At 35.9% G+C, this 13,521-nt stretch overlaps 2 protein-coding genes across 2 annotated transcripts; one reads left to right on the plus strand and one right to left on the minus strand.

Moving 5' to 3' along the window:
* Positions 934-6,921, minus strand: LOC109230721 (probable beta-1,3-galactosyltransferase 14). The gene is made up of 7 exons (XM_019396127.1): positions 6,303-6,921; positions 4,952-5,104; positions 4,797-4,879; positions 4,586-4,685; positions 2,901-3,014; positions 1,978-2,120; positions 934-1,388 (listed from the first exon to the last, which is right to left on the minus strand). The coding sequence occupies exons 1-7, from the start codon at positions 6,656-6,658 to the stop codon at positions 1,300-1,302; spliced, it is 1,038 nt and encodes a 345-aa protein (XP_019251672.1). The 5' UTR covers positions 6,659-6,921; the 3' UTR covers positions 934-1,299.
* On the plus strand, positions 8,175-11,170 carry LOC109230722. The gene is made up of 2 exons (XM_019396128.1): positions 8,175-8,498; positions 10,024-11,170. The coding sequence occupies exons 1-2, from the start codon at positions 8,403-8,405 to the stop codon at positions 10,864-10,866; spliced, it is 939 nt and encodes a 312-aa protein (XP_019251673.1). The 5' UTR covers positions 8,175-8,402; the 3' UTR covers positions 10,867-11,170.

Genomic DNA, 13,521 nt, shown 5'->3' on the forward strand with positions numbered 1-13,521 from the left:
GTGTGATGTTTGTAGCTTTATAATCTTAAGTGCATGCACAATAGTCGCCAAAAGCTATAGAATCTTAGTCACTTAATATAGGATATACTTAGGGGTGTTCATAAAAACCCCGAAAAACCGAACCAAATCGAAACCGAACCAAAAAAATCGATACTTTTTAGGTTTGGTTTGGTTTTGGTTTTGAATTTTAAAAATCGATCAAATTTAATTTGGTTTTGGTTTTAATAAAAAAAATAACCGAAAAAAATCCGAACCAAACCGACTATAAAAGTAGCTATTTAAATTTATTATTACACCTATATATATATATGTATATTTTTATATAAAGTTTCTAAAATTTTATGGTCCATATTAGTCGTTTGTATTTTTAGTCTAGTTTTTTGCTATTATAATAATCTAAATTCTTTGCCTTTACATTCTAGTTTGATTGACAGTTTTCTTTTGCTAAGTACAAGAATTTTTTTCATGTTAAAAATAATTAATTTTTAATTGAGTGCTTAAATTATTCATCACTATTTGATTCAATTATCATCAATATATCTTGGTAAATGATAAATTTCTCAAAGAGCAATTGGTTTGATAGTGTTACATTGAAAATGTAGTCGCCGGAATATGCGTTTGGTAGTGTATGTCTCATATTTAAGAAAAAATCGATAAATAACCGAAAAAATCGAAAATCGACAAAAACCGAATCAATAAAAAACTGACTTAATTGATTTGGTTTGGTTCCAATATTTGAAAAACCGACTTATTTGGTTTGGTTTTTTTTTTCCGGGAAAAACCGACCCAAACCGAACCATGAACACCCCTAAATATACTGAAGCTTTTTGGCAAAGGGACAGTTTTTGTTAAGAACTCACATAATTATAGTTGATTAACACGAATGAGAATTTAAGGCAGACAATATCATGCTCTCAAAACTAGGTACAGACAGTAACAAATAGAGAAGCTCCTTTACTATCAAAATTCTGATCACTTTGTGCAGTAGTATTACAACAACACTATGCCTCAATCCCAAGCAAAGGGGTCGACTATATGAATCATCGATCACTGTCCATGTAACTCCATATAAGTTTTGTGCAACATCGGTGGAAAAAAAAATATTTCTTATAGCTACCTCATAAGCAGCGGCCCTTTCTCGGATCCTGTGTGAACGCCGTATGCCTTGTGCACCGTGTTGCCCCTTTTTTTGTCTACCTCATAAGCAGCTTATAAAATGAATATATGACTTTCAGTGGAAACTAAAATCCAGCGGTAAACATTGACTAAGCTCATTAGCCCGAGAAAAACCGGATGGATCTATTCATCATCTGATGGTAGAGTGGGACTCTTCGAGCAGATGTCGTTTGCATGAAGTTCCAACATTTTCTTCTCGGGATTACACAGACCTAAAGGATAAAATCAATGAAAGAATGCTATCAGATAGTCAATGTCTGAAATCTTATCAAATTACTTGCAAAGTCATCTACCTGGTTCAGTGGCGCGCTAATCGCACTAGATACTAGGGAAAGTAGTGCTTACGGAAAAGGCGTTATGCTACCTTGTTGGTTAACCATACTAAACGAATTTCGGGCATCTTGTAGAAACATTATTTGGTGTTTCATAGAATTTTGAGACGAGACAATGTGCAAGCAGAATACAGAGATAACGATAAAGAAACCAAGTGTCCAAATAGCCAATGTATTTGTACATTAGCCTTGGAACAGAATCACATTATAAGATTGTTATTTCCACCATCACTATTATATTTTATTAGCTAATAGTACATGTTGGATATTCTTTATAGCAATATGTGTACCGTGTATAGGAAATAGACAAAATCAAACAGTTTTCCATCTGCATTGCTGAACGTTCAAATTTCATCATCCAGGATGCACCAAAGCGAAAATATTACTGTATTTGCTATGTGTTCCAACAAATTGAACACCACGAGAGCATATTGGATTGGTTCTCTTAAAGAAAGATTAGAGGACAGACCTGAACACTTCGGAATATCCCACACAGCAATGGACGATGGCGTACACTCTGGTTCACATAGTTGCTTATTGTTCTCATGATTGACATTCATCGCAAGCATCCAGGCTCCAATGGTAACATCCTCATTGCTAAACATTCGGAAACTGAGAATTCGTAGAAAAAAGGAATAACTAATTAGTGATCACTCCCTTTGACTAGAAACAAGCAGAGGCAGAAGGCTCAATAAAACAAAGAAATGTATCCCAGAAACAGTGATTTGAAATGATAGGCAAAAAAAAGCGCATTTGAAAGGATATATCCAGATTTTTACAAATAAAAAACTCGTGCTAAATCTAGTTTAGTAATCTTCCAAAGGTTCATATATATTCCCAACTTAAGAATTAAAACATATCCAGATTTTTACAAATAAAAATCTCCATGCTAAATCTAGTTTTGTGATCTTCCAAAGGTCCATATATATTCTCAACTTAAGAATTATAACTGCAAAATGTACTGAAAAATTGTCTGTCTTTGATAATTCTAGTTTTATAGCAAAATCATCTAATCATGTCAAAAAAATTGCCTGCGCATCCTCTTTCTTCCCTATATTTTAACAATGCTCGACTTCCGATCAGTACCCTTAGCTCGGATGAAACAAGCTACTCCAGTAGTTACATCTTTTAAAATTTCATGTTACCTGCACGGTGAGCTTATTTCAGGACCCTCTTACTCGACAAATACAGAAAATAATAACCATTACTCAAGTTGGAGAAAAAGAGAAGCAGCAATTTGTGAATAGTTAGCAGATGTTCTTGAATTAAGTCTTACATCATAAACACCAAAAGCTTCCTCCTACTGCTATAGACAGCAAAACAAAATTTTGGATGACAAAAATCACTTCAGAACAAATGAGTGACAGAAATATTTGAATAAATCGCACTTGCCTGTTGTTCCTCAGGGCAACCAAACTTGCAACGACATCAGCAGAGAGAGCATAAATAGGACCATAAGCATGCAGAAAATACTCCTTCCCCAGAATAGATGAAAGTGGTTCATACCTGTAGTAGTTGTACAGATTCATTGAGAAAATACTGAGGATACGAACAACAATAATCCTGATAATAGACAACACAACAACACATTTTTATTCACATTTAGTCATTGGTAAGTATTCATCTACATCTTCTTTTTCTCATCATTGTCACAAACTCTACAACATCTATTAACAGGCATAAACAGCTAATGATCATATTTTGGGTTGGTTGCTAATGATCATAAATAAATAAGTAAATAAATAAGAGGGGGACAATACCTAAAACAAGAATCATAACTTCAGAAATACAATTGTGGGAATGAGCTTGGGCATCTTGTTTTACGGACATCAACAACAACATCAACAACAACAATCCCAGTTTGATCCCATAAATGGGGTCTGGGGAGGATAGTGTGTACGCAGACCTTACCCCTACCTCATAGAGATAGAGAGGCTGTTTCCGATTGACAAACCCAGTTCTACGGACATCACATTTGTTAAGATTATTTATGCATTTTGTATGCCGAATTGGGAGGCGGGAATCACTTCTAAGTCTAACAAGCTTAAGCTTTCGTGTCTTGATTGTCACTGTTGACTTTAGCCCTCAAAGGAAAAAGAAAAAAAGGAGAAAGTGGAAAAGGAAAAGTGAGAAGAAGATAGTACATTCTGAACAAAGAAAATACCCACACATCAATAAAAATAGAAAAAGGAAGAAAAGCTTCTTTCCTATTTCTCTCACTCTATTTTGTTACCTCAATTCGTTCTGATTTTCCCTGAGCAAGAGAAATATCTTCGTCCTTTACTCAAAATTTAGTCAGGAAACCTTTTGCGTATATTAATGTTTTCATCTCTCAGTCTAAAAGAAAGATAATTAAACTTCTTTCCTGTTTGTCTAACTGTATTTTATTGCTTCAATCGGTTCTAAGTTGCAGTTCAGCCAGAGAAATATCTTTGACATGTACTCAGAACTTTTGCCAGGAAACTAGTGTTGATCTTTCCCAAAGAATGCTTCTCTCAGTATCAGTCAGTGTACTGGTACTGACATGGAAGTTGATGTTAACATACGAAGCAAGAACAAGACTTGAAATTGACATCACACAAATAAAGTACACAAAAATGATCCACTGGATTCCGTGCAGTCCATTAAATAATCGAGTAGCATAAAACATTAAAGGAGTTCTGAAATTTCGAAGATGGTTTAATTTATTTGCTGCCTGGAATTTATCTTCGTTTAGTGCAGTCTTAATTAGTGCATTTAATATCCTATTCACCAGCTTTGGTCATTTTACTTTCAGAAGGCCAATAATGCATCCTAGTCTGTTTAGGAATCGAGTTGTAGTTTAGGATAAGTGGAGTTTGTTTAGTAGCTCTCTAGCTACTTCAACATTAGTAAACTCCCAAAACACAAGTACTCTTTCCTCTGAGATCTGTTGTGTCAAGTGTGTACAAAACTCACTAGCAGTAAAAATCTTCAGCCATCAAAATACAACAAAATTGCCACTTCTTGGAATGCCTTTCGCACGTTTAGAGCAAATAAACATGAAAACAGTATCTTGCCGATTGTCTCAGCATATAGGAAACTCGTATCAGACTAACCATTTGAGCTTGGGGTCAGTAAAAACTGGACCCTTTTTCATGCAACCAAGGTATGTCTGTGAGTGAGACCGCTCTTTGGCCAAGAGCAGTGAAAGACGATCTGTTCATAGAATATCAAAACAACATGAATTCATAAAATTTATGTTAATCATTTCATTCAGACCTCAAGTAAAGAACAAGAAGAATAACAAAGCTTCATAATTCTAGCTACCTGGCCGTAAATATATGTCATCATCAGCTTTGACATAGAACTTGGAATCGTAAAGTGCATAGGCTGCTTTGAAGAAAGCTAAGCTGTAAAAGCATCTTGCGTAAGTGTAAATCACGAACGGAAGGAAGTAATGAAAAATAAATGTTAGAACTAACGTTTTGTATGGGAGCTTACTGTACTCTTCTTCAATATCTAATAGTATAAAATCATCATATTCTGCTACCTCTCTCCTGAGCTCTGACATCTTCGATTTATCACTTGTTCTACCAATAACAAATCTAAAAGCCAAGCCAGTGGCTTCTTCTAACCTGAATCAATCAGCCGATCCAGCAAAATACAGTCAAGCAGATTTCACAAATACCGGGTAGTAACAAATACATATACAAGTAGTTGACAGGTCAATGCATATACACATAGGCAAGGTTATTGGAAAAGGCTAGAGAGAATGTTTCAAAATTCAAGAGGAAGAGCTGAATAGGAGAATTTACTATAGAAACCTTTGAAAATTTATCAGGATTTCAATCAACCATGCTTCAAGTGTCTGTTGAAGTTCTTAGTGAAAAAATAAAACAACTTTCAAAGAAGTGCCTGATGAATTTATTCTCTCAAGTTCTTCCGGCCAGTAAGTTCTTTCCTTCTCTTTTGTTCTTGAACTTAGTGACTCTACTATAAGTGTTATGTCTCATTCCATTCCATTTTCGCATGCTTTATTTAAGCTAATAATCTACAACATATTGGTAAACTCCACATAAGTTCTTGTCGGCCAAGTTTCAGGACACAGTCAGATAAAATAGCCAGCACAAGACAAATTATTCGAAGAACATGAAATTGTTTGAAATAGATTTTCATTTTGGTTAGAAAGAAAACAAACTGTGTAGTAAGTAGTACCACCATATCTTGCTGATATTCAAAAATTATTTAAGGTATACTGTAAGTATACCTACTGCATCCTTGTCCCTAAAGCTACATAAACGCAAAGAACCTGCCTTTTTTTTTTTCAAAAAGATAATGTAGCAACCCCAAGGCTTTCAAAAGTAAATAGATAAACTGAAATTGGAGTAGAGAGAGTTAAAAATCTATTAATCAAACAACTATGCCTCAATCCAAACTAGTTGGGGTCGGTTAATGAATCAATTCTGCTCCATTCGCATCCAAAGAGCAAGTTAACATGTGAAACCAAAATCTTACACCATAACCTACCAACAAAAAACCCAGTGTAATCCTATAAGGGCGGTTTAGGGAGGTTAGTGTGTACACAGACCTTACCCCTACCTTATAAAGGTAGAGAGGCTGTTTCCAGGTACACCTTCGGCTCAAGGAAAAGTGAAAACAAAGCAACAAACAATAGTAATAACCTACCGAGATATTAAAATCTTTACACTATCAACCTACAGAGCAAGTTAAAAATTAGAGCAAGTTAAAATGTTAAAATCTTTACACCATTAACCCATACAACTTAGTCCATTAAAAAATATTTACATTTAGATATAGAAAAAAGGAAATTACTTTTTAAGCCCTCGGTGATCAGAGGGAAACCAAGTCTGCCTTAACGACCGCCGGCGAGCAACCGATCCAAACCCGGTCTGAATTCCAACAAAGCCCATAACTTTTTGCCTCTTATATTCTCCATCAGAAAGCCCATTTCCTTTACTCAAAGTTCCATCCCAAAGAACAGAAACAGATCTGGGTTTAGCATATTTACAGTTGTATCCTAAACCCCGTCTCAAAATTACAATAAACCCAGAAAAAAAGCCAGTAAAAATGAGAAGAAAACATAGGATTAAGATTGTTGATCTGCGGGAGTTGGGGAAGTAGTACGAGGAGGATGTTCGGGCAGTGAAATTTTTTGGATATGAAGGCATTTTGAGGTAAAGTATTTTTTTTGAGAAATGAAATTTAGAAGTTAATTTATAAATAAAATGGTTATCTGATATTGGGGTTTAAACACTGTAGTGAAGATTCAAAATCTAGTAGCAGATGTTGCACATCAATATTGGCTTCAAATTGAAGTTAGCTCTAAGCTCTTCCATTTGACGTTGGTTTGTTGATCTGTCTCATTGGTGGGACCTGCTTTTCTTTTTCATCTTTTTTTTTTTCTTTTATATGGAGTAATTTTCTATTGTTTCTGTTCTTTTGTCATCCAATTAAGCATGGACGTAGTACCTAGAGTGCAAGTTTAGCATAGTGTCAGGGTAGTAGATATAGACATGAGGTTTGATTCACAAGTCATCCCCAAAAGAGGGAGTTTCAAGTAACTTGGGTTAGTTATTCAAGGGGACGGAGAGATTGACGAGGATGTCACACACCGTATAGCGGCGGGGTGGATGAAATGGAGGCTAACATTTGGCGTCCTGTGTGACAAGAATGTGCCACCAAAACTTAAAGGTCAGTTTTACAAGGCGGCGGTTAGACCGGCTATGCTGTATGGGGCAGAACGCTGGCTAGTCAAGAACTCTCATATCTAGAAGATGAACGTAGCCGAAATGAGGATGTTGCGATGGATGTGCGGGCACACTAGGTTGGATAAGATTAGGAATGAGGATATTCGGAAGAAAGCGGGTGTGGCCCCTATGGAAGATAAGATGCGTGAAGCGAGGCTTAGATAGTTCGGACATGTGAGAATGAGAAGTCTAGATGCCCCAATGAGGAGGTGTGAACGACTGGCGCTGGCAGGTAGGAGAAGAGGTAGAGAGCGGCCTAAGAAGTATTGGGGAGAGGTGATCAGGCAGGATATGACGCGACTTCAGCTTATCGAGGACATGACCCCTGACAGGAGGGTATGGAGGTCGAAAATTAGGGTAGAAGGGTAATATGTCGTCGTGTATTTTTCTGATCTGTTCCATGTTTATTAGGGCTAGCTGACTATTCCATTGTCTTCGATTCTTAGAATGCCAGTAGTAAAGTTGTTTTAGTAATATCTTCTGCTTCAGTTTTCTAGTACCCTGCCGTGTTACTGCTTGTGGCTATTTCTATTACTGCTGCTTTCTTTCATTTATTTTCTCTCTGATCCTTACATTGTTGATATCATTTTCCTGGCACTGTCGTTATTATTTACTTGTCCCTATTCTTCCGCTCGAGCTGAAGGTCTTTCGGAAACAACCTCTCCGTCCTCCAGGGTAAGGTCTGCGTATATATTACCCTCCCCACATTTCACTTGTGGGATCCCACTGAATTGTTGTTGTTTGCTTACGAAAATTGTTGCATGCGCCAATGCAATTAAGAACATTTGAAGTATGTTTTCCACGCCTTAATTTTCTTTAGTACAAGCGAATAATGCATAGAGATAGCTTTTTCTAACACAACTACAAGATTTAAAAGGAAAAAAAAATAAAAAAAATAAATAAAGACTAGAGCTTCTAAAACCATCTTGAAGAATGTTTATGCAACGGACCGACTTTATCCGACTGAGGCCCTCAACGCTGAAAATGGGCGAATCGGGCTATCGAACTGCAAGCCCGAAATTCATTTCAGGCCCAAACATGGATTCGTTTAGCCCTCTCTCCGAGCCCATTTGGGCCCGTTCCGATTCGCACTTCTTCGATCCTCCATTCTACTAGGGTCTCCAACGCCCGATTTTCAATTCCTTTCGCTTCTAGTTGTCTTCCTATGGCGTCCCCACCAAACCCTAACAACTCGCAGCCCGCCGCCATTGACCAGCGCCGCCTGCAATTTGTTCCGGTTGATTTACCTCTCTCTTCTCCTGTAAGTACTCCTCTTAATTCCCCGCTATTGCACATCAATTTTGTGAAAGACAAGTAAATGAATGAGCATTTTGAGTGTTAGTTTTCTGTATTATGAATGAGTCGATATTGAAAGGAAAAAAGTTGTTATTTTTATTCTTAGTGTAGCTTGAGTTCATTTGTTTCATCTGTGTTCTAGCTCTTAGCAGACAGATTTCGAATTAGGACACTAATGATTCATGAAAGCTAGCTTAAATTTGGATTTCAGCTGATTTTGGAGATTACAGTGATGGATTTGGGATCATATTTTGAGCCTATTCGGGCTTTGATTGCAAAAAAAAAAAAAAAAAAAAAAAAAAAATTTTAAGTCATGTACTTTAAAAATAAGCAACTTCGAATGGTAACTTTGTCGTAGGTGAAATGATAAATCGAAATGAAAAACTTTTTTTGTTTAATTTTTTTTATTTAACCATCCAGTGTCCGAAACATACACTGGTCCGACTTATCCGATTTGCGCCGGATAGGCCACTATGGGGGTAAAGTGCGCTCCACCAAGAAGTTCTCCATTCCCCAGGAAAAATGGAACGAATAATTTAATAAGTTTAGAAATGGAACGTTGAGAACTTTTGCAAAATTTTCTTCCAGGAAACTACGGTTTCGGGTCAAATAGGAAGAACTAGAAGATTCCACCTCTGGAAAGCGCCTACGCCTAATGGCTTAAGCCGCTGTTCCCATTTCCTCGCTGACCCATCATGCAAAAGAGTGAGTGCACTTTACATAAAGTAAAGGCTCTAAGCATTGCTCCTTCGACTGATTGTTCGCATCGGATTTCAGGTTCTCTATTGCACTCCCTAAATAGGGTTCTTTTCACCTTTCCCTCATGGTACTAGTACGCTATCGGTCATTGAGTTTCCATCTTGCTGAACCGTGGGAATAGTATGAAGTGAAACATTTATGAATATTGAGACAAGTTAGTCATCATCAATCACTCCATAAATCAGATCGCTGATTTAAGAGTGACGAAGTTAGTTTAAAAAAATGCTTATCTCTGAAAAGTACAAAAGAAACCAATATGCAACTAGTGACATGTCAAACTTGATCCTTGCATAGATAAAACTTCAAGTCCAACTCTTTAAAGTACACTGTAATAGTCAATTTAGTGCCTCAGAAGGTATTATGCATTCTCAAAAAGGCAATGGTTCGCCACATGGTTTGTGATAGCATATATTATCCTCTTTAAAACATGTGGTGCAGCTTCCATTTTTTGTATATGGTGTTGAATTATAGGATCTTCTTTTAGGCTCATTTTCATAATAATTTAGCCAAAAATAAGACCTGTTGTAACTGATATTTTGTTAAATGAAGTTGTACATGTTTTCAACATGCAGTGGAAGTTATTGAGACATGTTAAGGGCTCAAAGTTTGGAGATACACTTACTTTTGTAATTAACTATCTTGTGTGATTGCGTGTTAAATGTTTTAAGTGCAGCAGCTGCTTTGAATTTCCTCTATTGATTCATATTTGTAATGTGGTTGCTTTTATTTAGATGGTAGATGCAAGTCCTGACGCCATAGTGGATATAACCAGTCTGACTGAAGCAACCACAGGTGAGAAACGAAAAAGAGAAGGAAGATTAAGATCTATAGTTTGGCAACACTTCACAAAGCTCATAAAGGAGGATGGAACTTGTGAAAAATGCAAGTGTAATCATTGCCATAAACTTTTTACTTCTTCAACCCGAAGTGGAACTACTCATTTGCTTCGTCATATAAGTGAAGGAATATGTCCTGTATTTAAGAAAGTCAAAAAGGAAAACTCGCCTGCAATTTTCAGCTATATGAGCGGTAGCATAGACCGAAAAGTTGGTATTAACCCTTGGAAGTTTGATCAAGAACTGGGTCAAGCATCCATGGAACAGTCAATTGATGCGCATGATGATTTGTTGTCGGTGGAATTAGATGATATTGAACGTCAAACATGCACTACATCAGAAGGTGACTATGGTCGCCAAACAATGCCCGTATCTTATAAACTTCCTCAGCAGCCTGCCGTGAAGTCTCAGCCTATTGCAGCATCATGGATGAGTGAGTTGAGGACTTGTGTAGGTAAACTCGTTGAACTCACAAATGAACGAGTGTCAAAGCCTAGCGTGGATAAGACTTGTGTGACTGTTAGTACTCCCGATTTATCTATATCTTCTGTTGTGAAGTGCTTGAATGAGATGGAGGATATCCCACAATCAAGTGCAATGTATTTAGATGCTTTGGATATCGTAAGGGATCCAGAAGAAAGAGAGTGTTTTATTTGTTTAAACCCAGAGCCGCGTAGGAGATGGCTGCAAAGGATGTTACATCGTCGTTTTCCCTTGCGCTATAGCACCGATGTTTGAACAGCTGTTTTTATTGGGAAAAACTGGAAAGATACTTGACCATGTTTGTTATCAAAGCTTTGGTTATTGACATATATTGTCATGATCTACTGTACTGTACAATTTCTGTTGTTTCAAATGAGAATACATACTAGAAAATTTCTGTTGTTTCAGATGAGAATACTTACTAGAAAATTTCTGTTGTTTCAAATGAGAATACATACTAGAAAAACCGAAAGTATTTGGAAGCTTATTGATTGTGCTATCTGTATATCAAGAATTGAAACATTGGATTTGGTACTTAGAATTTTTGGATGTCCGAAAATTCGAAATTCTTATACTTTATATTTAGTCCATTATCCATATGTCAATAGTAATAAGTTAAATATTTTATCCATTATATATTATCTCATATATTCAATATTAATTACTAAGTTACTGTGAGAATGCTTTCTATTTGGACATGGTTATCCTATTTCTACTTCTTATCGGTCGTATTAATGTCTCTATTGTATTTTGTTGATAATAATTTCATTACTTGAATACTTTATTTGGATGATTGCAGTGAGAACGAGGAATTTTTCACGTAATTTAACATGACTACTTCATTTGGATATTCATTTTTGTAAAAAGAAGAAACATCTCAACTTATAAGCTCAAAATCGAAAATCCAAAATATTCAAATCGATTAATTTGAAATCGAACTTAAAAAATCCGATTCAATCTGAACTTATTTGGATTGGATTTGGATTGCCATTTCTTCGAACCGTAATTTTCATATGCAATCCGAACTGCGTGGACGCTCACCCCTAATCTTGATTCCACATGCGGATATCAAATGCCAAATGGTAAACAAAAAAATGTGCAAATAGAAGTATCATTGTAAAAGAAAGGGAGTGCTAATTTTTAATACTTCCACTCTTTTGCCATTTTGCTTTCTTTGTGTTGTCCTTTGATTCTTTATTCTATTTTGTAGGATGATAAGCTTATCACGTTATAGTACGATAAAATGCTGATAATTTAATTTCAAGAAGAAATAATATTGCTAAGCATTGTATAATGTTCAATTATACGCGTGTTTACATTTACAAATAATTACATCAAATTTAGCTTATTAGCCCCAAAAAATAAGTAACGTCGTTGACTCAAACAAGTACCCCGTTCGTTTTAATTTATACTTCCTCCGTTCACTTTTATACTAAAAATATATTTTTATTTTTACTTGTCCATTTTAACTTATCAAGAGAAAGACAATATTTTTTCTTGTTTTACCCTTACCATTAACTACTTATTCCTCACATCATTTCCCAAGATTTTTTGAAATGTTATCATTATTATGGGTAAGACCGTAATTACTCTATTTATTTTTCTTAAAGGGAGTACAAAAATCAAAAGTGAACAGAGGGAGTATTACATGATAGTAGTTTGTGTTAGGACCGAAAAAATCAGGTGTCATGCGAAAGCTAGCAAAGCAAACCTTGAACAACATAAATCACACAACAAAAGAGAAATCTACCAAAAGAGACACAAACATTTAACGTGGTTCGGTCAACTGACCTACGTCCACAACGGAGATGAACAATCCACTATAATAAAAAGAGAGTACAAAATATCGAGAGAACAACCTCACGAAGAGGCAAACACAATTGACACACTAACACTTGTCCCGTAAAGTTCCTCCCTTAAACAAGACTCTCAAGCCCCCTATGGCTACATTGGGATGCTACTGAATGTGGAGGAAGGATCCTCAATTTATAAAAGTCCAAACCTTTTCCTACAAGAAAAGGACTAGCCAAATATTGGCTTAAAAAAACAAATGAAGAAGACTTTTAAAACAGCAGCAGCTCGACGGACGTGGGGCCTAAAGCCAAAATATATTAAGAGGCCCTTAAACTTCTTTCACAAAGAGACACAAAAGAAGTCTACGTAACTTTGATTTAGTGGTGAGAGCGTAGCACGTGATATGTGATTTAAGCGCACACTACGATGTCGAACTCTCCCCTACACAAAAATATTATATCTAAATGAAAAAGGATGGAAGGGTAAGCCTATTATACATCGGGATAGACGTTACGATCCTTGGATTCTTAGTTAAAAAAGACGGGGACACGAATAATTAAACCTTTTTTTTATTATGTATGAAACAATCAAATCTGACAAAAGTTATTAGTTAGGAGTAACTAATGAGCAGAACATATGTTCATTTGTTTTTTTTTTTTCTCTCTCGGTGTTCGGTATTCGCATTGGAGTCCAATTATATTTGGATTCGCGCCGCATAAGGTCCCATTCGAGGGAAAAACGCTCACTATTAAGAATTTTTTCATACTCAAGGATCGAATCCGAAACCTTTAATTAAAGAAAGAGCAGCCCATTTGCTACACCAGAGTTTGACTTTGTTCCCATAATGCTACGTCTCTTTTTTCAAAAAGCTTTTAATGTTTTATAATGCCGTACGAAGTACTTCGAAATATTTTCTTTTATTGTTCTTCATTTCAATTTTAATTACTGCTTCCACGTCATTAATCTTTTATTTATATTTCGTTAATCAATTGTCAATTCCGATCAAAACATTAAGGAATATTAGACGTGGACTGATGAACTTTTTAGACATAATACTTACACTTAAAAAACTATATACAAGACAAATACTGGAAATTACAGTCAAATATTATTTTC

Source organism: Nicotiana attenuata, chromosome 8 (genome assembly GCF_001879085.1).
Source record: "Nicotiana attenuata strain UT chromosome 8, NIATTr2, whole genome shotgun sequence".
In the NCBI taxonomy this organism is placed as follows: Eukaryota; Viridiplantae; Streptophyta; class Magnoliopsida; order Solanales; family Solanaceae; genus Nicotiana; species Nicotiana attenuata.

Bases quoted from the DNA above. Each gene is read 5' to 3' on its own strand.
- LOC109230721 (XM_019396127.1), bottom strand. From the start codon at position 6,658: ATGCCTTCATATCCAAAAAATTTCACTGCCCGAACATCCTCCTCGTAC. The intron at 3,015-4,585 runs GTTAGTCTGATA...CAACTACTACAG, and splicing joins ACTGACCCCAAGCTCAAATG to GTATGAACCACTTTCATCTA. The intron at 2,121-2,900 runs GCAAGTGCGATT...ACGAATTCTCAG, and splicing joins GTTGCCCTGAGGAACAACAG to TTTCCGAATGTTTAGCAATG.
- LOC109230722 (XM_019396128.1), top strand. From the start codon at position 8,403: ATGGCGTCCCCACCAAACCCTAACAACTCGCAGCCCGCCGCCATTGAC. The intron at 8,499-10,023 runs GTAAGTACTCCT...GCTTTTATTTAG, and splicing joins ATTTACCTCTCTCTTCTCCT to ATGGTAGATGCAAGTCCTGA.